The 24019-nt window shown below is 41.6% G+C and overlaps 1 protein-coding gene across 6 annotated transcripts in view; it reads left to right on the top strand.

Moving 5' to 3' along the window:
* The window catches only part of ECPAS (Ecm29 proteasome adaptor and scaffold), a 96289-nt gene that overhangs the window by 70016 nt on the left and 2254 nt on the right, over window positions 1-24019 (top strand). For all 6 annotated transcript variants that reach the window (XM_080819767.1, XM_080819765.1, XM_080819769.1 and 3 more), the window contains 19 exons: window positions 2532-2649; window positions 2919-3086; window positions 5643-5722; window positions 6341-6446; window positions 7442-7489; window positions 8353-8474; window positions 10937-11087; window positions 13249-13314; window positions 14737-14826; window positions 15907-15973; window positions 16565-16656; window positions 16734-16800; window positions 17250-17441; window positions 18030-18238; window positions 19073-19116; window positions 19212-19404; window positions 20822-20960; window positions 21928-22033; window positions 22245-22333. In XM_080819767.1, the coding sequence (XP_080675893.1) occupies window positions 2532-2649; window positions 2919-3086; window positions 5643-5722; window positions 6341-6446; window positions 7442-7489; window positions 8353-8474; window positions 10937-11087; window positions 13249-13314; window positions 14737-14826; window positions 15907-15973; window positions 16565-16656; window positions 16734-16800; window positions 17250-17441; window positions 18030-18238; window positions 19073-19116; window positions 19212-19404; window positions 20822-20960; window positions 21928-22033; window positions 22245-22333 (2147 nt within the window). The remainder of the gene's footprint in view (window positions 1-2531; window positions 2650-2918; window positions 3087-5642; window positions 5723-6340; window positions 6447-7441; window positions 7490-8352; window positions 8475-10936; window positions 11088-13248; window positions 13315-14736; window positions 14827-15906; window positions 15974-16564; window positions 16657-16733; window positions 16801-17249; window positions 17442-18029; window positions 18239-19072; window positions 19117-19211; window positions 19405-20821; window positions 20961-21927; window positions 22034-22244; window positions 22334-24019) is intronic.

Here is a 24019-nt window from a genome sequence, read left to right as displayed (position 1 = left end):
TTATGTCCTCTCATTAGGCTTTACATTCCCTGAGTGACTAGCCACAGGTGGTGAGCTGTTCTAGGGGAGGATGTAACCTTGGCCTGGGGGCTGTTGCACTAGCTCACAGCCAGCTGAGTCATGAGGGGCGGCCGGGCAACACAGCTCGGTATCTGCTGCACCTTGGTTTTTAGGGGGCAGCTCTGCTTGATATTGTGGGGTCCACCAATTTAGCACTTCAAATTAATTCCTAGAGCCTTATCTCCTTTATCTTATCATTATTCCATTGTGGTTACACTGATGGTTTTCCTCTAAACACCCTCAGGTCAGACTGTGCAGCTGGCTGGGCTTTGCTGTGGTGTCACACAGAGCCCTGCTTCCGTGTTGTCTGCAATGCCAGAGAGCAGCCGTTTGTTCTTTACTTGACTTTCTCCCACAGCTCACTATTTCCACATTGAAAATTATTTTTGTTCCATTTACTCTCCCTATAGACTTTTTCTGAGTTTTTAAAAAGTGCTTTCTTTTCACAGAATAACTAATACAAATGATCAGGTATTTGAGTAAATATTATTTGTTCAGAGGAAAGTTAGTAGGGCTCAGAAGGCGTTCTCAAGATTGTGTGCTGCAGTCCTACAGCTTGTATGGACCCACAACAGACTCTGAATAGCCAGAGCCATCTTGAAAAAGAAAATGAAGCCTAGAGGCATCACAATTCTAGACTTGAAGCTGTATTACAAAGCTACAGTAATCAAAACAGTATGGTACTGGCACAAAAATAGACACATAGATTAACAGAACAGAAGAGAATATCCAGAAACCTGTTATTTTATGGTCAATTAATCTTTGACAAAGCAGGAGAGAATATCCAATAGGAAAACGACTGTCTCTGCAACAAATGGTGTGGGGAAAACTGAACAACAACATGCAATGCAAAAGAAAGAAAGTGGACCACTTTCTTACACTATACACAGAAATAAAGTAAAAATGGATTAAAGATCTGATGTGAGACCTGAAACCATAAAAATCCTGAAAGGGAATACAGGCAGTAACCTCTTTGACATTGGCCAAAGCAACTTCTTTCTAGATATGTCTCCTGAGGGAAGGGAAACAAAAGCAAAAATAAACTCTAAGGACTACATCAAAATAAAAAGCTTCAGCATGGTAAAGGAAACAGTCAATAAAACTAAAAGGCATCCTATGGAATGGAAGAAGATATTTGCAAATGACATATCTGATAAAGGGTTGGTACCTAACATACATAAAGAACAGATACAACTCAACACCCAAAAAACAATCTAATTTAAAAATGGGCAGAAGTCATGAACAGATATTTCTCCAGGGAAGGCATACAGATGGCCCCCCCACACATGAAAAGATGCTCAACATCACTTATCAGGGAAATGTAAATCAAAACTACAATGAGACGTCGTCTCACACCTGTCAGAATGACTAAACTCAATAGCACAAGAATCAACAGGTGCTGGCAAGGATGTAGAGAAAAAGGAACCTTCTTATGCTATTGGTGAGAATGCCAACTGATGCAGTCACTGTGGAAAACAGTATGGAGGTTCCTCAGAAAGTTAAATATGGAACTGCCTATGATCCAGCCACCATACTACTGGGTATTTACCCAAAGAGTACAGAAATACTAATTTAGAGGACTATATGCGCCCTTATGTTTATAGCAGCATTATCTACAATAGCCAAGATACGGAAGTGGCCCAGCTGTTCACTGGGGTAGATGAATGGATAAAGAAGATGTGATGTGTGTACAGACACACACACACACAATTTATTCAGACATAAAAAAGAAGTTGTGCCGTTTTCAACAACATGGATGAGGCTAGGATTATAATGCTAAGGGAAATAAGTCAGAGAAAGACAAATTCTGTATGATGTCATTCATGTGTGGAATTTAAGAAACAAAGCATGATTATATGGTAAAAAAGGGAAAACCAAGATCGAGACTCTTAACTATAGAGCACAAACTGATGGTCACCAGCGGGGACATGAGGGGATGGGTGAGATAGGTGATGGGGATCAGGGCGGGCACTTGTGTTGCACCAGTGATTTGTAGAAGTGGAATCACTATATTGTACACCTGAAACTAATAGAACACTATGTCGACTAACTGGAATTAAAATAAAAACTTAAAAATGATTGGGGTGCTGTAGCTTCGAGAAGACTTAGGGATGATACAAGTTGTGTTTAAGGGACTCTCCTGATTCTGAGAGAGATTGGTGCAGAAGGTAACAAGGAATTACTGAGCTGCCTTCCTGGAGGTGGTGGTGGGGGGTTGGGGGTGCTAGGGCAGGGTGAGGGCTCCACCTCAGTGGAAGTCCCAGGGGCCTTCAGGTCACTTACCTGGCCTTGTCAGTAATTGAACTAGGTGACTTCTTATATTCCTGTCAACCGCATTCTCTTCCTCGGTGGTGATGAGGTTGAGAACATAATTTAAAAATGTCTCCCTAATATTGGTATTGGTGACCTAACTTTTACTAGGCTGGAGACAGAGAGATACATTGGATACTTTCTGTTTGTTTGTTTCCAAGCCAGGGCCTCTCTACTTACAAGGAGCTTTGTTCTCTGGCAAGCGATCTCAGTCAGCCAGATCTGGTGTATAAATTTATGAATTTAGCCAACCATCATGCAATGTGGAACTCGAGGAAGGTAAGTTGCGTCGCTGGACGGTTTTTACTTTTTACTTCCAAACCAAACCTGCTATGTTGGCTGACCGTGGTGATTGATACGCAGTAGGTTTTGTAAAAGTCTGGGATTAGAGAAAGCCAGACCACCACATGGCTGCCGTTAGGGCTAAAGCTGGGACACTCAGGGACAAGTCTGGGGGGAGAACTTTGTGATCTTCATGGATTTACTGTATTAACATTTTGCCACAGTAGTTGTATCTGAGTCACTTCAGCAGCATCTTATTTTTTTAGGGTGCTGCTTTTGGTTTTAATGTGATTGCCACCAGAGCTGGAGAGCAGCTGGCTCCTTTTCTGCCTCAGCTAGTTCCTCGTCTTTACCGTTACCAGTTTGACCCCAACTTGGGCATCCGACAGGCCATGACGAGTATTTGGAATGCTCTGGTCACGGACAAATCAACGGCAAGTATCTGGGAACCGTTGGCCAAGATTACACATGGGATTTAAACCCAATGTTCGTCTTTCTTTGTGCTTTGTTTGTATGCTTACCTGTTTAAAATAAGAAGCTTTCTTTGATTCCTTGCTTTTTCCCTTCTTTCAAGATGTCAGAGATGCTCCTGACAACATTTATTAAAATCTCAAAGATGGAAATAAACTAAATGTCCGTGGGGTGGCTGGCTGAGGAGGTGACAGGATATTCACACGAATGGAATACTGTGTTGTTTGGTGCTGTCCATAGAGTGGAGAACAGGTCACAATTCTGCCTTCAAGGAGTTCTCTTTGTTGAGGAGCTAGACAAGGAAACAGGGGATTACCATGTATGGTTTCCTCTCTTGGTTTTCTCTTACCTGGCTGCTTGTCATACTCGATTCCACTTGTAGATGATAAGGTTTCTCAAGGCTTGCCTCTGAGTACCTTTTACTCTCCTAACTTTATTTTTTGAGGTCAGCAGTTCCAGTGAATATAAATGGCATCTTTTTTTTAAAAAAAATATTTTATTTATTTATCTGGCAGAGAGATAGAAAGTACAAGGAGGCAGAGTGGCAGGCAGATGGAGAGGGAGAAGCAGGCTCACAGACTCAGTGGGGAGTCTGATGCAGGGCTTGATCCCAGGACCCTGGGATCATGACCTGAGCCGAAGGCAGCTGCTGCTTAACCGATGGCCTCCCAGGCGCCCCTGTAAATGGCATCTTAATTGTGATGGTTCCCAGTCGCAGACTGTCAGCCCGGACGTGACTTGTGTTCCTGACCTACACGTCCAGCTGCCTGCTTCTTCTCTCCGTCTGGATGTTGTTTCATGTTACCTTTGACTTGACATGTCTAGAACGGGACTTTCCCCGCTCTTCTCAACATTCATCCATTTACCCATGCCAGGAAATTTAATTCCCTCTTGATTTTTGTCTGTTGTGCCCCTACTTTAAGTTATTTCCAATAGCAAATTCTGTTGATTCTGCTGCCAAAGTATCCCTTGAATCCACGCTCTTCTTTCCCTAATTCTTTCCTGGAGAACAGGGTGTCATCTTTCTCTTTTCTTTGCCTGTCTTCATTTAATCGGCAGTAAAAGTGATTTTTAAAAAAATGGGATTGTGCCATTTTGGGTTAAAATTCTTTAGTGACTTCAGAGTTGACTTTAAATAAACTCCATGATCCGTACCTTATTTTTGCAGTCCCTGCTCGTGATGTGGCTCTTCCTCTTCTTCAGTTTGGTGTCAGGTTGAGTGTGCCCCTGGTCAGGGTGATGGGCACTTGAGGGTTCAGCTTTGAAGGCCCTAGGAGAGTATTTGGTACTGTTGGGTCAGTCAGGATCTACTAGGCCACTTAAATGTACAGATCTGAGTCTGGTGCACAGGCCGAGGCTCTTGAGATAGGTGTATGCTCTCCTTATGAGTGAAAGGACATAGATGAGATTGGTTTTTGTCAATGGATGGATGAGGTAGTGTGGATGAGACCACTGTGGAGGGTGTGTAGAGAACTGGACATAGGAAGATGGCAGTCTGTTAAATCTAAGGTGAGTCATTTACTTCTCTGTCTTGCTTTTCTTACAGATAAGTGAGGATAACAAAACTTTCCTACCTGTATGAGTAAAAAGTGGAAAAGCTTTAAGTTTTTTTTTCTTTTTTTTTTAAAAGATTTTATTTATTTATATTTCAGAGAGAGAGTGTGCACACAGGTAGGGGGAGGGGCAGAGGAGAGGCGGGGGCAGAGGGAGAAGCAGACTCCCTCCTGGGTGTGGAGCCCAGGGTGACTAGATCCCAGGACCCTGAGACCATGACCACAGCTCAAGTCAGACACTTAACCCACTGAGCCATCCAGGTGCCCCAGGCCTTGAGTTTGGAGGTCCTTTGGATCAGTATAAAAACTGAGCCTACCTCAGGTAGTTGTTATTACCAGATTTGTTAAGTGTCTATCTAAACAAAACAGGCTTAAAAGATTCAACTTGCCTTTCGTTCTGAGCAGTCATATTACTTCTTTATGTGCCAGACACTACATGTTGCCAGGGATATGAAGACAAGTCAGACATTCTCCTTGTCCTTGGGGTCTCGGTGTGATGGAGCAGTGTAGTTATATACGATCTGATACTACATGCTTAAGAAGGTGCTGCAGGGCAGTCTTCTCCATGAGGCAACTCCTGATTTAAATCTTGAAGGACAAGTAGGAATTAGCCAGGTGAGCAAGAGAGGGTAGGGGATTGCAGGGAGAGGTAGTATGTATCAAGGAATAAAGGTGCTATAGTACATGATACCTTTGGAGCTAGATTGGAGCTAGATCAGAGGGCTTTGTATCCATGCCTGAGTGGTTGGATTTTATTCTCGTGTCCCCGAGGAAGCCAAAGTTTGCACTTTAGAATCATCATTCTGGCAGCTGTCAGCAAGCAGAGTGGGGAGAGACTTGTGGGCTGAGATGCCCGGAGACACTTAGGTGTTACCTACAGAGACATGGTCAGTATGGTTGAGAGATTAACATTTTGACTGTTGATGAATTTCACATTTTAAAATACTGTCCTTTTTCTTTCACTAGGTGGATAAATATCTGAAGGAAATTCTTCAAGATTTGGTCAAGAACCTTACCAGCAATATGTGGCGAGTTCGAGAATCCAGGTACCATTTTTGGAAATAGAAGACTAGTCAAATATAACTGATTTTTTCCCCCTCAAATTTCCAAGCTTTATACTGTATGCAAAATGAATAAATTAGTGCTACTGAAAAGCATATTTTTGGTTGGGTTAGAGAGTTGGCTCTACTTAACTATTTAAAACTATTAAAAAAAAACCCCAACTCTAGTCAGTGGTTTTCTAAATTGTCTTAGTTTATATAAACATGGCATTAAAGAAGATCACTTGTTAAATTGGTAGACATTCAGATATATACTGTCATAACTTTGTAGGGTGTCATTTACTTATATATTTATATAATTTATTCAGTGCCTATTATATACCCCACATGTGCTACATGGGGTATACTGGTAAATAAAAAATAATGTATCCTCTCAAAGAGGCTGTATTGTAGTTGTGAGATGCAGACATCTGATGAAAGTCAGTGCCACATGCATCTGGGGTGTTTGAGGCACCAAGGAGAGAATAGGTGTTGCTGTCTTGGAGTGGAGGGTAAGAACTGGAAATACAGGCAGAATCCATATTCCTGTTTGGTATGAATGTTTCATTGTAAAGATGGAGCTTTCTTGATCATAAACTTGAAAACCAAATTGTTTATTTTCAGCTGTTTAGCTCTGAATGATTTATTGAGAGGAAGACCTCTAGATGACATCATTGATAAACTTCCAGAAATTTGGGAAACTCTTTTTCGGGTACAAGATGATATCAAGGTATTACAGAAATAAGTCTGCATTTATTCATAGAATAACTTTGATTAGTAACTGCGATTGTTAAAATATGTACATTGGGTATTTCAAAATTCACTCTCCAGACAATTTTAAGAGACTATAGTTTCCTCCCAAAGTTTGAGTCTTGATGTGTCTGTGATGTTCCAAGGTTGGGTATCCTTAGATCTAAATTGAATTGCCTTTTTTTTTTTTTTAAAGGTGGCTATACCCTTTCTTTCAATAGAGATTTCATGATGTTATTGATTAGGACAGATAACGGTTTGGGAATAATCCAGACACCCTCTATTTGATCAGTTTTATAAATTGGATCAGTTATTCCCATATAACATGACCAATTCCTTTGAATTTTTCCTGGGCAATCTAAGTTTTAGATATTTTGATATCTCACCATTAGAATTAAGCACTTTACTTTTCCTTTTCCTTTTGTTTTATTCATTAGAGATTTTTAGAAGTCTTTTAGAATACTTACATAGATGTTTATATGTTTGCATTATAATACATTTAGTTTCTAAACTGTTATCCTTTTTTAAAAAAAGATTTACTTACTTTTTGAGATAGCGAGAGAGAGAGATGAGTGTGGGGGAGGGACACAGTGAGAGAGAGAGAGAAAGTCCCAAGTAGACCCTGTGCTGAGCTCAGAGCCCCTATGTGGGGCTCAGTCTCCCAACCCTGAGATCCTGACCTGAGTCAGAACCAAGAGTTGGGCACTTAACTGTACCACCCAGGTGCCCCTAAACTGTTACACTTTATAGCCATATTTTTGAGAGGTGAGAATAGGTCATACATAAAAAAAATATGTGGCCATTATAATATATTCCTTGATGGGAAGGGAGCCTAATGAAGCACTATTTTCTACCTGGTATTGAAAGTAGGATTTTTCACTAATCTGTGTAGAGGCATAGGCTGTTAAATACACATTGTGGGGTGGACGGGAATGAAACTAATGTGTGTCATGCCATACTTTCCCCCATTTTTAGGAATCTGTACGGAAAGCTGCAGAACTAGCTTTGAAAACTCTGAGCAAGGTGAAAACTCTTATCTTACTTTGGGAGTGAAGTGGAGCGGGACAGTCTGTGACCAGGGTGACAATGACTTATTTTTTGTCACATAAATTGACATTGAGTTGCAGTGACATGAAGTAATCAGCTTCATGCTATAGTTCAGTGTTCGCACAGTGAATGACAAGCTAGGTGCCATTATACTGGAATACTAGGATTTTTAGCATAGAATATGTCTGGTCTCTTTATATGGTCAGCTTCTGTGGGCCTTTACATAAGGTATGACTTGCACTTGACGCTGAAGAACACATTACTCATTTAGATCCAGCCCACAGCTACCTCTTCTCTTGTTACTGCTATGGTTTTGTGTTCAGCTGCTTTGCATGTTTATGAGGCTGGCAAGCTTTTTGAAACTAGTTTCTTACTTGAACTTGGTTTTATGGTATTTCTGGGATGCCTACGTTCTAGCTGTCTGGGCCTGCCATGGATTACGTCCTTAGTAAGCAGTAAAAACCGGGTTTGAATCCAGGTGTTTCTTATTCCCGATTTGTGTTCCTGACCACTGTGTTATGCTGCCACCCAAAGTTCTTGATGATGATAATACCTTAACCCTTCTGCGAAGTGCTTTCTTATAAATTTTCTTACTTCTTTTTCAACGATTTCCCATCTCACAAATGACAAGACCAAAGCTTAGAGAGTGGAAGGCATTGCCCAACTCCTTGTTAGGTGTTGGCAGACAGGGGACTCTTCTGTTTCTCCCGGAAGTGTCATGGAAAGTTGATTCACTTATTCTTTTCTATGGCTATGGGAAATAGGAAGTATTTTGTTAGATGAGTGCTTTATTGGGTAAGAGGTCAGTTTCACTAATTTCCGTGCTCTGTATGTGTAAGGTTTGTGTGAAAATGTGTGACCCCGCCAAAGGAGCAGCTGGCCAGAGAACCATTGCTGTCCTTCTGCCTTGCCTTCTGGACAAAGGAATGATGAGTCCCGTGACAGAAGTCCGAGCCCTCAGGTGTGCACTTTATCTGCTGTTAAAGTGAATGGATTTACTTAGTTCCTAGCCATTCAACAGAAATAGCGTTTCTCTGAGTGTTAGATTCTTCAAAGTATGGAGAAAATGAGATGAGGAGAATACATTGAGGTGACCCAAGAGCATTTGTGAAAAGTTCTGAGGCAGAACATTTTCTCAGAAACAAACATTCTCATGGGAACCTTGCTTTGGACCAACATGCTGCTCTTCCGCTTTGACCTTGTGTAAGGTGTGTTATTGTGTTGCCATCGGCATTTGCCCTCAGCAAGCATGTCTTTCTGTTATGCCCCAGGTCCTTGGGAGGTTGCTTATTGGTTATACCATTTAGTAATATTTCATAGATAACTAGGTTTAAAATAAACTACCAGTTGCAACAATGAAATACTAAAAAAATACACTCACATGTTAGACATATTATGGCTGTTTGATAAATTTCAACAGTGAAAGATTCTAGTCTTTTTTTTTTTTTTCTTTTAAACTAGAGCCATGGAGTGCCTGGGTGGCTCAGTGGGCTAAAGCCTCTGCCTTTGGCTCAGGTCATGATCCCAGGGTCCTGGGATCGAGCCCTGCATCGGGTTCTCTGCTCAGCAGGGAGCTTGCTTCCCTTCCTCTCTCTGCCTGCTTCTCTGCCTACTTGTGATCTCTCTCTCTCTCTGTCAAATAAATAAAATAAAATCTTTTTTAAAAAATGAATAAACTAGAGTCTTATTTAGGAAATTTTTTTTTAAAGATTTTATTTATTTGAGAGAGTGAGCGAGTAAGAGAGAGCATGAGAGGGTAGAAGGTCAGAGGGAGAAGCGGAGTGCCTGCGGAGCTGGGAGCCCAATGTGGGACTAGATCCCGGAACTCCAGGATCATGAACTGAGCTGTAGGCAGTCGCTTAACTGACTGAGCCACCCAGGCGCCCCTTATTTAGGAATTTGATCTGTCATTTTATTTCACTCTTAAAATTAGATCAAATTAATAATACCAGCAATATTTCATACTGGTTGTAACTATTTCTTACTGCTACTAATAAAATAGTTGATAAGAGAAGGTTTTTTAAAAAAATTAATTATTTTAGAGAGAGCGACTGTGTGTGTGAGCAGGGGAAGGGGCAGAGGGAGAGAGAGAATCCTGAAGGAGACTCCTCGCTCAGTGTGGAGTCTGACACAGGGCTGGCTACGAGGACCCTGAGATCATGACCTGAGCCAAAACCAAGAGCTAGTCGTTCAACTGACTGAGCCACCCACGCTCCCCAAAGTGTTTTTTTTTTTCTCCAAAGAATTCACATAATAAAGGCAAAGGAATGATAAAGTTAAGATATTACTATTTCACTGACCTCCTTAAAATAATCTAGGGTAGTGATCATTAGTGGCTTCTAAATCCACTGGTCAAAAGTTGTTGGAAACTTTAAGTGGATGGTCAGGAGAACCAAACTTGAATTCACTGACCACTCTTAAAGAGCACAGAAAAAGACAGACAGACATTATATGCATCTTAATATGATGGAATAGGACATGTACACCTCTACCTACAAAAGATTCATGGTTGAAAAAAAAAAATTTGAACCTGAACCTGATTTAGCCTGAAGATCTATACAAGGGACAGAGGAACATTTTAAATGACCCATTGAAATACAGTTAGTAAGGACAAATAAGTTATAAGGAAAAAGAGGAGGGATGATTAAAAAGGATTTTAAAAATGCAGTAAATTGCAACATGTGGGTGGACTCTGGATCTGATTCCAACAAACCAACTTAGTTGTTTGTTTGTTTTTGCATTTTATGTATTTTCCGAGTGAGAGAGGTTGGGGGGTATGGGAGGGTAGGAGGGAGAGAGAGAGAGAGAGAGAATCTTAAGCAGACTTTAAGACCCGCATGGAGCTCAATGCAGGGCTCAATCTCACAGCCCTGAGATCATGACCTGAGCCAAAATCTCAAGTTGAACGGATGTTTCACTGACTGAGCTGCCTAGGTGCCCCCCAATAAACTGACTCTTAAAGATATTTGTGAAACAGAGAAATTTGGATATCAAATTATATGAAAAAAATTACTAATATTTTCTAGGTTTGAAAATGGTATTTTGAGTATAGTAAAGAATTCTTGCCTCTTAGTGACACATAGTAAAATTTAGTTAGGGGGATACTTCAAGGTAATATGATATGGAGTGGGGAAGTGTGCTTGTGTGTATGGAGGAGGTATAAATGAAACAAAATTGGTCTGAAGTTGCAGATGCCTGAACCGGGCAGAGAATATATAGAATTTCATTTATGATTCTCTCTTCTTTCACATATGCTTGAAAATTACTATAATATAAAGAGAAAAACAGTGCTAAGAGCAGACACTGGAACCATGTTAATGTGTTCTTGAATACAATAAACTACAAAATGTCCTCATGACTAGATTTGTAGAGCTTCTGATTTTTGTCAAAAGGGTTTAGGAATTGTATTCTTTGTGTCTGTAGCATTAACACCCTTGTGAAGATTAGCAAAAGTGCGGGAGCCATGTTGAAACCACATGCACCAAAACTCATCCCAGCTCTGTTGGAATCCTTAAGTGTACTGGAACCCCAAGTTCTCAATTATTTGAGCCTCCGGGCTACAGACCAAGAAAAGGTGAGTTGATAGCACAGTCATATTGGTGAGTCTCAAGGAGGAAAAGCCCTGCTAAGGTACTGAGTTCCATCTGAACAATCTTTTCAGCGTCCTTAGACATATGCCATGATTTGAGTGATACTTCTACCACTCGAAATAGCTCGACACCTGTGACTACATGCAGTGTGTGTTTGGGGGGTAGAAGGGAGCATGAGGAGGGCTCATATACTGAATTGGATGAAAACTAACACTTCCATTCAAAAAATGCATTTCCATTTATTTAACACAGTTTTTTGTACATGTTTATGTTTTTAGGGGTTGGTTCTCCACCTTTGGAGTCCTTCTGTGGACCACTCTTGTCCTACAAGTAAAGAGGATTTGTATCTAGACTTTGGCATGGTCCAAAATCATTCTCCTTTTCAGAGAGACTGTAGTTGCCTCGATGGATCAGAGTTTTTTTTTTGTTGTTGTTTGTTTTTTTAAGATTTTATTTATTTATTTGACAGACAGAGATCACAAGTAGTCAGAGAGGCAGGCAGAGAGGGAGAGAGGAAGAAGCAGACTTGCCGCTGAGCAGAGAGCCCGATGTGGGGCTTGATCCCAGGACCCTGAGATCATGACCCGAGCTGAAGGCAGAGGCTTTAACCCAACTGAGCCACCCAGTGCCCCTGATCAGAGTTTTTAAGAAAAAATTGTAGATGAAACATTTACTGTGGAAAAAGTAATGCAGAAGGGGAGAAAGTAATCCCTTAGGAGCCCCTTATTCCCTGCAAGGTACCCACTGTTATTAGTCTTCTGGGTCTGTTTTGAAATTCCTTTGCACAAACCCAGAATCCTTTTGGGAACAAACCCAAACAAACACACTAATTTAAAATTGACTGTGAATGTTGTTCTGCACTTGCTTCTGTTACTGACAGTATATCATATCTGTACATAGAGCTATTCCATTCTTTTTAGTGCATGCATAGTATTCTACAGTGAGGTGATGTCACATTTTGGTCAGAAAGATTATACAGCATCAAAGATTGTTCCTATTCTGTCTCTTCCACGCCTTGGCCAACATTGGATAACATAAGTCTGATAGGCAAGAATCTCATTATTCTAATTTACACCTTCCTGTTACCAGGGCTGTCCATTATCTGATTGTATTGTGTCAGTCACTTACATTCTGTGAGTTGTGTTTCTATTCCATGCCCGGTTTTGTACTTGTTGATGTTTTTATGTTGGTCTCTGTTAGGACTATCACGCCTCTGTCGTGTAGACTGCCAGTGTTTTCTCTCAGTTTGCTATTTGGTATTTTACCTTGGCTAAATTATTCTAATAGCTGGCCCTCTTTCCCTTTGCCTCTCATGTTCCAGTTTCTTCTCCATTCATCATTCTTTGCTTTTCAGCAGTGGACTCGCCCTGTCTGGGTTCCCACAGCGTGTTTACTAGTGCTGAGAATCAGGAAACAGAGTCTAGCCCAAACTTTGCAACCTTAGGCCTGTCACTTCTGTACCCCTTCCTTTCCTCATTGACTGCGTGTGGACAGTTAACCTCTCCTGCAGGGTCATCATTAGACTGAGATACTGTCGTAGATATGGAGAGCCTGTACAAAGTTAAAGCAGAAAAACGTATAACCTTTTTTATTGGTTAGATAGTTTTTTCTTATTTTGTTTTATTTTTTCAGCGTTCCAAGATTCATTGTTTACGCACCACACCCAGTGCTCCATGCAATACGTGCCCTCCTTGATACCCACCACCAGGCTCACCCATCCTCCCACCCTGCTCCCCTCCAAAACCCTCAGTTTGTTTCTCAGAGTTAGATACAATTTTTAAATCGTATTTAAATTTATTTAGCCTATTTATTTAGAAATTTATTTAGCCTATTCGCATATTTAGTGGATGGAGAACTGAGGCTCAGGGAGGCCGATGACTTGCTCAGAACCACACTGTGTTAATTTCTAACTGCAGTTAATTTCTAACTGTGGTCTGAATTTCTCACCTTCAGTGGGATGCTGTCTCCATAGGTAATTGTTGAATCTAGCTCAAAAGAAATAGAGTTGTTGGGCTTAAATTTGAGTTTGCTTTACCTATATATTTTTAAAATTTCCTCTGGAAGTAAAGCCCTTTTATGGGGGGAGGTGTGTGGGTTCTTCTTAATTGATTGAATATGGTGAGTGACTTGAATTTGTGTCCTCAGGCTGCGATGGATAGTGCTCGACTCAGTGCTGCCAAATCCTCTCCCATGATGGAAACAATCAACATGGTCAGTGCCTAATGTAGTAAGAAAGTTTGTGTATTTGTGTAATTTTTCAGTCTTCATGGCCCATTAAGTGAAGTAGAGATTTAAGGGAAGAGTCAAACAACTATTGACCTAGTTTTTTCTTAGTATAGTTCTAGTTCTTTTTTTCTTCTAGATTATTAAATGGAATAAATCATTTTCCAGATACTAGAATCTGTTAGTCCAGATTTGTGAACAGTATATGAAATATATTAAAAAGTTTCCTCTAGAAATCTTTATCTCTTTTGGCCTGCCTATTTAGAAAGGTTCAGATAGTTGTCTCTGCCTGAGCATGGTCTTTGAGAGGACCTAGGAAGGTGTAAGCTGGAGGCGTCCAGTGAAGGTAGGGAGCATAAAAGATAGGGAAAGAGAACTGAGCAATGTTGAAATGCTTTAAGTTGTCAGAAGGGATTTGCAGAAAGGAGCTGCTTGGCACTGAGGTTCTAATTCTAAAGATACTGGAGTCTGGAACTAGGGGTCACTAAAGTCTAGAGCCAGCTCTGCTGTGCATATATACCCCAGAGTGGTTAGTTGACAACTTGTGAGCTCTTGGAAATTGTATTGTTAAGAGATCGCAAGCCTGGACAAGAGAAGAAGATACTTTTAGTGCTTACTGGGGGCCCATTACCAAAATTTGGTCTAAGGATATTACATGTTTGTTGGATTATTGAGGGGAAAGGGAATCTTCAATAAACAGGAATGGTTAGCAAACACCTTTTGGATATGCTCATTAATAATAGAATATATGCCATTGCATTTTTTAAAAATGCAATGTTTTAAATGATTTTAAAATGATTTAAAAAATGCAAATTTTAAAATGGCAAATTTGGCTAAGAAGTTGACTTTAATAAGATGGTGTGGTCGGGCAGGCCTGCTGAAAGTCCGTTTAGTTCTGTGTTTTACACTAAACATGAATTGGTAAGGTGGAACAGTAGGCCCAGAGAAATCCTTTCTTGGGGAACCCTAATTTATTTTCTCCTTTAGTAAGTCAGAGTTTTTCATGATTTTCGTTTATTTGTTAGAGCCTGTGAGCTGGGGGAGGGGCAGAAGGGGAGGGAGAAGAACACGCGGACTCCATACTGAGCGTGGGGCTGGGCTCGGGGTCAGTCTCACGATCCTGAGATCATGACTGGAGCCAAAATCAGGAGTTGGACACTTCACTGACTGAGCCACCCAAGTGCCCCAATTTTTGTTTTGTTTTAATGTTGAACCACTGATGAATGGTTTTTCTGTTTGTAGTACAGTGGTGGTTTTTATGCTGAAATCAGTGCAAAATGAAACTGGCAGTTTTTCAACTTCATGTCAAGTCCAGTGGGTACATATTTGACACAGCAGCTTTTAATTGATGATGTGGTAGTGACTTCATCATTTTCTAAGGTTGACTTTATGTTTATTCTTTTCCCAAAGTGCCTGCAGTATCTTGATGTGTCGGTGCTGGGTGAGCTCGTTCCTAGATTATGTGAATTGATCAGAAGTGGTGTGGGTCTTGGCACGAAGGTAAGTAAGTGTATTTTTCACAAGAGGAATTTGCATCTTCATTAGTTGGGGCCACAAAAATATAATAGCCATCATGTTTGAAATTCATATTTCTCTGTAAAACTTAATAAAATACATTAACCATTTTGTTTCTCTGGTTGCACTAATAACTTAAAATATGTAACTCACCAGAATAGAAAACATGTGACTTATTCAATAAATAGTGTCTGACTCTTTTAGCAGGATCCTTTCTGTTCCCTGGTTGCCATGTACATGCCCTCAGGGTCCCCGCCATGATCAGTCATTAGTGGACATGCTTGTTTGGTATCAGGGCAGGACGGTGGTTTTAGGTGGTGATGGGCATTTTCACGGGGCCCAGCAGGTATTTGGCTAGAAAATTGTCTTCCTCTCCAAGATCTTTCAAGGATCAGACCCTGTCCCCATACTTGAAAGACCAACTCACAGTTTTTCTCTTGACAAAGTTAATACTTGCTTGTGTTTTAACATCTTAGCATTTTAGATCAGGAGAAGGTTAAAGACCGCCTGAAGCTTAGCACCCAGAGGTAATCACTGTTAATAGTTCACAGTGTTTTCCTCCAGTGTCTTTTCTATGCATGTGTCTGCTACAGCGGCCTCTTTTTCATGGCCAGATGGGTAGGTACTCTCTCACGTGGCTGTAGCATCATTTATTTCAGTCCATCAGGGTACATTGGATTTGTTTCCAGCTGTTTTGATATTAAACAGAGCACTGTGATGAATGTCTTTGGACACATCTGACGCTGTTTCCTTTGGTTAAATTTCTAGAACTGGAGCTGTTAGAACAAGGATGGCCAAGTTGACCTTTGTGACCCTCCCAAAAGATTGTATTAGTTTTCTTTCTTCCTCGTAGTGTTTGTGAGAGCACACGTCTTCCTGCTGGAAGAAAAATCTTCGCCTTGCTAATTTAAAATGAGGACCTTCCTGTTTCCAGATTGAGTCGTGCAGGCCCTGTTAGGCTTCATCTATTTCTCATCTTAAAATCACTGACACCTAAGACACAGGGTTTGAGACACAGAACGTTGTGACCATCACATTTAGACCTTTGCCTTTGTAACCCTGTAGGGAGGCTGTGCCAGTGTCATTGTGTCATTAACTACTCAGTGTCCCCAGGACCTAACACCTTACTCAGGTGAGTTGTCAAAACCGTGTGTGCTCATACTTTGGTATGGCCATGTCTTGTGTGACAAGGTTTTTTAAAAAAGTTAAATATCATTCAGACAGGCTTGTGATCTTCTATATGGTTTTCCTCCCTTTAAACTCCCCCTTCTACCTTTGTTTCTTTGTTTGCAAGAGGTGCAGCGATGTTCAAGTTTAGCAAGTTTAGCGAGTGTTCACTGTTTTATAAGTATTAGATTAATTCTTACTGCTTATAAGGAGGTGAGAGTATCTCCCATTTTGTAGGGTTTGTTTACCATTTATACCTAATTTTATGTCAGCATTTTTCTCTTCTTGGATTGGCTCCTTGATGGCGCTAATGAACTTTATGTATCTAGCTCTCATTTTTGCAACTTCCCCACAATATTCTAGAGGCAGGTTAATGTTTAATTTTGTATCAGGCAAAAGGAAGCAAGTGGATGGTACACATGTAACATACAAGAGTTCTAAACTAGTAGGGAATAAATCAGATACTCATCACAGGGTTAAGTTTGTTTTGGTCCTGGGAACAGAGCAGAACATTTGGTCAACCAAGTATCAGATTTTTCTTCACTGTTTCTGACAGGTAAACTCATGAGTGCTTTGCTTAGTGGCCTGACAGATCGGAACAGTGTAATTCAGAAATCTTGTGCGTTTGCCATGGGGCATTTAGTTCGGGTGAGTTGAAGTTCTTATTTACTTATTTATACTTTGATAATTATAAAGAAATAAATGGGGATTGTTTTCTTTTTCAGACTTCACGGGATAGCAGCACTGAGAAACTCCTGCAGAAGCTTAATGGCTGGTACATGGAGAAAGAAGGTACCTTTTTTCCTTCTCTTGTATTTTTATTTCATTTTATTTACTGAGGAGTTATTTATTTTAGAGAGAGCGAGAGAACGTGCACTTGTGAGTCAGGGGACAGAGGAAGGGGGGAGAAACAGACTCCCTGCTGGGGTGGGAGCCAGAGGAGGGGTGGGGCTCCATCTCACCACCCTGAGATCATGACCTGAGCTGAAATCAAGAGTCGGACTATTAACTGACTGAGCCATCCAGGAGCGCCCCTCTGTTCTTTTTTAATTTAGATGTTAACAGTCTAGTAAAACAACACAAATCAGGTCTTGCCATCTGTGTGATATTATGTGCTTTGCTGGGAACATTTGATTGATGTTACTGATGTGTTTGGCTGTGGTATCAGCTGAGCAAGGATCTATGTCAGTTACCCTAACAACAGGAAGTATAAAGATGAGTGTGTTTGTGCTCGTCTTCAGAACCCATCTACAAGACCTCTTGTGCGTTGACCGTCCATGCTATTGGACGCTACAGCCCCGATGTGCTGAAGAACCATGCCAGAGAAGTGCTACCTTTGGCATTTCTGGGCATGCATGAGATCGCTGAGGAGGAGAACTCCGAGAAAGAAGAGTGTGATTTATGGACGGAGGTGTGGCAGGAAAACGTACCTGGTTAGTAATCAGTGCCTGTGAGTTCATCCTCTTTCTTAAGAACTGTAGCTGGAGTTCTGACTCCTCATTTTCATTTCTAAACTCCTATAGTTACGTCCCCAGGACCTTAACGGTGTGTGTCCTGTCTGGTTTTAAGCCTGTCCAAATCGCTGCCTTCTTAAGGTTGATGCTGAGCTTGTCCCTCTCCTCCCTCAGTGCTGTCCATGTGAGAGAATAGAACTTCTGCTCAAGTGACGTAGAGCTTTACCGATTTGAGTTGGGAGTGACTGGTGATTTTCTGTTGGCTTAGAGTATTATTTTAGAGTGGTGCTTCTTAATTCTGTACTTCACCTTCACATGTGTAAATGGATGACGATCACTTGCATGACACTCTCCTGTGGGCATATTCAAGTTCATAAAGTCCTGTTGTTGTAAAGATACATCACAACACTACTCTCTGTTTCTTTCAGAGAGTGGTGGGATCTAGCCGTTGAGAATTACTGCTTTTAGACTGATGGTCATTGACTTTTTTTCAGATTAAAAAAAAAAAGAACAGTTAATCCTTTTTGTCACTTAAAAGTTGCTTTAATTTTGCTTTTCATAACCTAGGTTCCTTTGGTGGCATTCGGTTATACCTGCAGGAGTTGATTACCATTACCCAGAAGGCTTTGCAGTCTCAGTCATGGAAAATGAAAGCCCAGGGTGCAATTGCCATGGCATCCATTGCAAAACAAACCAGCTCCCTAGTACCTCCATATCTGGGAATGATACTGACCGCATTACTGCAAGGCCTAGCTGGAAGAACATGGGCAGGAAAGGTAAAGGAACCATTCATGCCCAGTTAAATTTAAGGTATCCTTAAAGGATTATGACTTCATCTTCCATTTTCTATAAAAATTAGAATCTGGTTTTATGGGATGTCAGATAGATTGTTTTTGTGAACTAGATTTCCTAGTCAATGGGAAGCTTTGGGTAAACTGCCTGATTAAGTATGCTATTCCGTCAAAGTGTAACCCACGTGTTTTTGAATACAGTAGTGCTGGGGGCTGATTTTTATTTATCATGTTTGGCTTTCCAAGAGAGGTCTTAAATCACTTGGTTGCCATTTTGTCCCTGTTGGCCTCATGAACAGATCAGGATTGGGCACACGTGAAATTGAGTAGCAAGGCAAGCCGTGTCTAAACTTGGGTCTGAGCGTGCCCCTTCCTGAGGCCTGTGAACTAGTCACGTTGTACACAGGGGTGATAATGGGATACTTACGCTGAACACTCAGTGGGGAAGATTAGACTGTGGCAGCACATCCCAGTCTCCTCGATGTTGTCATAGTCAGCAGTGGCCAGCGCTGTATTGGAGAAGAAGTGTTGGACTGGCAATCAGAATCCCGTGACTGACACGTCCGCCTGTTGACCTTGGGCAAGTCAGGTCTCCAGGCTTTATGAAATGGAGATGAAGACAGTTATCTTCTCTTACGGTTTGGAGTAAAAACCTATGGTGTGCTTGTTAAATAGTCAAGTGCATTGAAGAGAAGATGATTCTGGTTCATTTTGGTCATCATAGTTATTAAGTATTCCTAAGGTAACGTAGTCATAGTATGTAGAAGGTGAATGACACTTGTGTGCTTAACAGTGTTCCCTGATCTTTCAACCCTTTAGGAAGAGCTGTTGAAAGCCATTGCCTGTGTGGTGACAGCTTGCAGGTAAATGTTCTTTCGGTAAAGATGCTGTTTCTTAAACTGAACCCCAAAGCTGAAGTCTTTACTAACTGTCTGATGCTTTTGTGTGGCCCCTGTAGTGCAGAGCTGGAAAAGCCTGTGCCCAATCAGCCCAGCACAAATGAGATTCTCCAGGCTGTTCTGAAGGAGTGTTGCAAAGAGAATCTGAAATACAAGATCGTAGCAATTAGCTGTGCGGCGGATGTCTTGAAGGCCACCAAAGAAGACAGATTCCAGGAGTTTTCTGATATTGTCATACCTCTCATCAAGAAGGTAAGATCGCCTGTATCCCTCAGGTCTAGTGTAGACTTAAAAACTAAAATGTAAAAAGAAAGAAAAGGAAGGAAGATTTTCCTGGTATCCTCTTCACTTATTTTATTAGGATTAGTATGGCTGCAAATAGCAGGAAATCCCAAAGTATCACCGCCTCAAACAAGGTAGAGTTTTGTCTGTCACGGAATAGTTGAGGTTTTGGCTCAATAGTTGACTCTTCACCAGCTTCCAGCTCCGCCTTCCTTGGAGTGTGGCCACTGTCATCGTGGTCCATGGTGTCACCACCTTCCGGGCAGGTAATGGCGTAGAAGATGAAGAAAGGAGGAAGGGTTGAAGTCGGCTTGTCTGTTCTCTCTCAAGGACAGCTCTTGGACATTGCTACATGGCACGTGCACTTCTGTTTCATCGGCCAGTCCTTAGGCAGCTAGCCGCAGCTCTGCTGCATGGGAGGCCAAGGAAGGCAGTCCTCTAGGCGTCTCTTTGCTTCCACGGGAGGAGGGAAGAGAGGGTCGTTCTTTTTAAGCAAAGCAGAAAGATGGGTTTGTTGCAGGGGTTTCAACCTGCACTCCGGGAAACTCAAGGCTGTGGGGACAGTGACTTCCAGGAGTGAGTGTTGGGGTGAATGGACAGTCTCTGACCTAGTAGTGACCTAGTGGTGACCTAGTGGTGATATGCTCTGCCTTTTAAGTGTGTGCAGAAGCCACCCCAGGCTTCACTCACTCTGCGAGCAAGTACAGGGAGCTCAATGGACCACTGTTACTTGTCTCTGCCATATACTGAGGGACTTTGGTCAAGAAGACTTCGGTTTCATTTGGAAAATGAAGTACTCATTTGTAAAGGTTGGGCAGTGGTTCAGAGAAAAAAAAAGTTAGGGCTTATCATTTATTTTTTGTGTGTGTGGAACACGAAATATTTTAAATAGCGTTTTTATTTCTTGTGTTGCTGCTAATCTGCAGGTTTCTTTGTATCGCAAGGCTGTTTAAATAATTTCTGTTATATAATGATAGTACATCGATTTGGGAGACTTGGGTTTTCAATGGACTGTATCACGAGCTAGCTGGATGAGTCACTTCTCGGCGTGTTTCCCTTTCTTATTAAGAGGGAGTTTGGATTGAGATGATTGCAGAGTTCTTGCATCTTTAATCCCATGATTCCAATGCAAGCTTTTTTATGTTGTTTAAAGTCCTACATATACAGGATTTTTTTCACCTTTCCTAACAGAGCCCTTTAAAGGATTTTCCAAATATATTAGGTGTAGTATTTCTGTAACACATTCTTTTTACAAATAGGAAGACCCGTTGTAGAGAATTTAGCAATTCTTGGCTGACATCTCCTCTGCTACCCTGATTGTTTTGCAGTACCCCTGTAACTTTGATGGAAAATAAGTTTTGCTTTCCTTTGCTTTGATGTACCCTAGCACTCGCCTGAAAGCACTGGCGTTCGGACAAGCAAAAATGAAGATGAGAATGAGAAGGAGAAGGAGCTGCAGCTGGAGTGTCTACTGGGAGCCTTTGAGAGCCTGGGCAAAGCCTGGCCCCGAAATGTGGAGACCCAACGTAAGCATATTTGCTGTGTATTGGAAGGATTTTCCAAAAGACAGAGATTTGTTTAGTGGCCTTATTTCTTGGCATTACGTTGAGGACTGTGGCAGAAGTCCACGTCATTGACACTGTTAGGATTCCTAACTTTTGCTTGACAGGTAGAAAAGTTGAAGTAGGGAATTCTATAAAAAAGGTGACCCACATCATAAAACAAAGTAGTTCATTTTTGTAGAAAGCATAGGAATGTACATTCATTTGCTAGTTATTGAGGGGAGGGCCAAGGAAGGCCTTTGAGAACGGAACTGTTCCACACCGGCTTCTTAGGCACATCTGCAATTTCTGGTTTCTGTTTCTTTATAGTGGAAAAAGAACTTACAGTTTCTTATGAAACAAATCAAGTGTGACATTCTTCTAGATTTTTACCACCATGCATCATTTATGAACCGTACTAAATTTTACAGCATTTAAAAAATAACTACTTTGTTGAGTTTTATACTCCTTTCTCATCAGTTAGCATAATACTAATTATGTGATTATCATAAGGGCAGTTGGCATAACATGTTTGGAATAAGATGTTGCCTCTTAAGGAGCCAACCAGGTACAGAAGCTTGTGTCCCGAGTTGAGTTCCCTGCCTCCAGAGTTCTGCTTTCTCTGGCTGTCACTCGGGGTATCTTACAGGAAAAGGTGATGTGCTTAAGATTCTGGGTTTGTTCCTAGGAGAGTTAACAGTTACATAGGACCCTTGGGGCAGGTGGTGGTGTGGGTGGGTGTTCCTGGCCAGGGAAATTTGGGAATTGGGCACCAAGTCATGCTGAAGTTTTTCGACATTTCATGGCTTTAATGAAAGGCATTTGTTATTTTATTTTTTTCCTCTCTCCTGCTCCTTTCTCTGTCCCTCTATTCTTCTCTGCTCTAATGTCTCTATGTCCCTCATTCGCTCTGTCTCCTGTCCCTGCACACTCTCTGCCCCGATCTCTCCAGGTTGTTACCGTCAGGAGCTGTGCAAGCTGATGTGTGAACGGCTAAAACTGAGCACGTGGAAAGTGCAGCTTGGAGTCCTACAGTCCATGAATGCCTTTTTTCAGGGGTAATTTCATTTCGTAGTTCAGTTCTTTGTTTTGTCTCCCCCGCCCCCTTAGCGTTTTATAGCAAGTCAGTGGAATTCTTTTATCTTAAAACTGAAAAGCTGCAGTGACATTTTAAAGTGATATATGCAGGTAGAAATTACTTGTGGCAGAAAGGTTCTAGAATGTTTCTTCATAACTAGCAATTCATATCTTGCTTTCTGATTTGTACAGATTAATGCTTTTGGAAGAAGAACATGCAGATCCTGAGGCTTTGGCTGAAATTCTCCTTGAAACTTGTAAATCAATCACATATTCTTTAGGTGAGTGTAGTGAGCTGGCGGTGATGAGTCCTAATTTTAAAGCTCAAGGAGTGAAGCTTCAGATTTTCCCTCCCTGGTGCTCGGAGCTAGATTTGTGGAGCAGCTGCTGAACTCATTCCTGTATCTGACCTGTGGCCGCATGCTGTGCTGTATTATTCTGGAACTGTAATTCAGGATGTTGGGAAGATGTTTGTGATAGGTTGTTTTGTTTTGACTTTTATTTGGAAATAATTTCAAACTTACAGAAAAGCTGCAGTTATAGTACATGTAATGCTTGTATATCATTTACCCAAAGTCACCTGTTACTGTTCTGTCCCAGTTATTTCATCATTTGTACTTCTCTGTACGTACTCTTTTCTGGAACCATCTGACGGCATGTTGCTGACGTCATGCGCTTTGGCTCCTGAGCTCTTCAGTGCGCCTGCTCTGTGCCGTCTCAGTACAGTGAGCGGCCCGTTGGGTGTAGGACGCCGGCGCTATGGCCTTAGTCAGATAGTAGCATTCGTATTTTGGGTTCAGTCGATTCGACAGTGTTCTTTTACAGACTTTCCCCCCCTCCCCTTCAGTTAGGAATCCAGGATTATTTACTGAATTTAGCTGTCGTGTCTTTTTAGTTTCCTTGAGTCTAGGATACTTCCTCAGCCTTCCTTTTTATCACGTGACATTGACAGTTTTGAACAAAAGTCTCTGCCGCTCCTCCTCCCGCCTTTTAAAAACTAGAATGTTTCTTATTTGGTGTTTGTTTGATGTCTCCTCACGATTAGATCCAGGTTCTGAGATCCCGGTTGGGATACTCCGAAAGTGAGGCTGTGCCCTCTCACTTCAGGAGGCACAGCGTGTTCATCTGCCCTGCTTGGCAGTGCTCCGCTTCTGCACGGTCTAGCCAGCAGTCAGAGAGAAGATGCCCCGAGACTGTGCAGACACACTGCTCTTCTTCAGAACACCCTCTTTAGACTCCGCGTGTGTCCGTGGTTCTTCCCTGAACCAGTTTTCACGAACATGATTTTTCCAGCTCTGGTGCTTTCTTGCTGTCTACCGTCTGGCAGTCGGCACCCTCTTGTAAACAAGATCCCACCTCTCCCTGCCTCTTCATTTATCTGTTAATAGTACTGATTCGTGGATTTTCTCCCCTCCTCCACTGGTTTATAATTCATTATTTTCCTTAATTACTTTTTTTGCTCTAATTGTTTCAGATTTGGCCAGTGGAAGCTCCTTTAAGCTGATTCCTATGTCTTACTGGCAGGTCACTGTCATCCTTCTAGGCACCTCTGTACTTGGTAGCCTAAAAAGATGTTATAAGCTCACCCCATGCTTTCCTTACCTCAGGTTTGGCTGTGTATTAATTTTTTCCGTAGACAGTCTCACCCTGCACTAGAATAGACGCCATAGAAGCCTTTTTCAGTTGCAACTCTTGGAGGTAGCAGCCTTCGAATAAAAAACTGGCTGCCAAGGCTCTACTCTTTGCAGGGTGTCAGCCAGCTGTCCCTGATTGCCCTCAGCCCTCAGGGTTGTGTCCTGTTCTCTGATAAAATGAAGTCCTGCAAACCTAAAGACCTTTCTGAGGTCTCATGTGATGACAACTCTGTGTTTGAGATAGTGTCCTTTGATTTCTCTCCTCTAAAATGGTCCTTTAAATATTGCCATTTGTATTGTGGTGATTGATATATTGGGCTGACAGTTTTTCAA

The sequence above is a fragment of the Martes martes genome (genome assembly GCF_963455335.1).
Source record: "Martes martes genome assembly, chromosome: 12".
NCBI lineage: Eukaryota > Metazoa > Chordata > Mammalia > Carnivora > Mustelidae > Martes > Martes martes.
The sequence above is the reverse complement of the archived record's forward strand: the minus strand, read 5'-3'. Positions and strand labels throughout refer to the sequence as shown.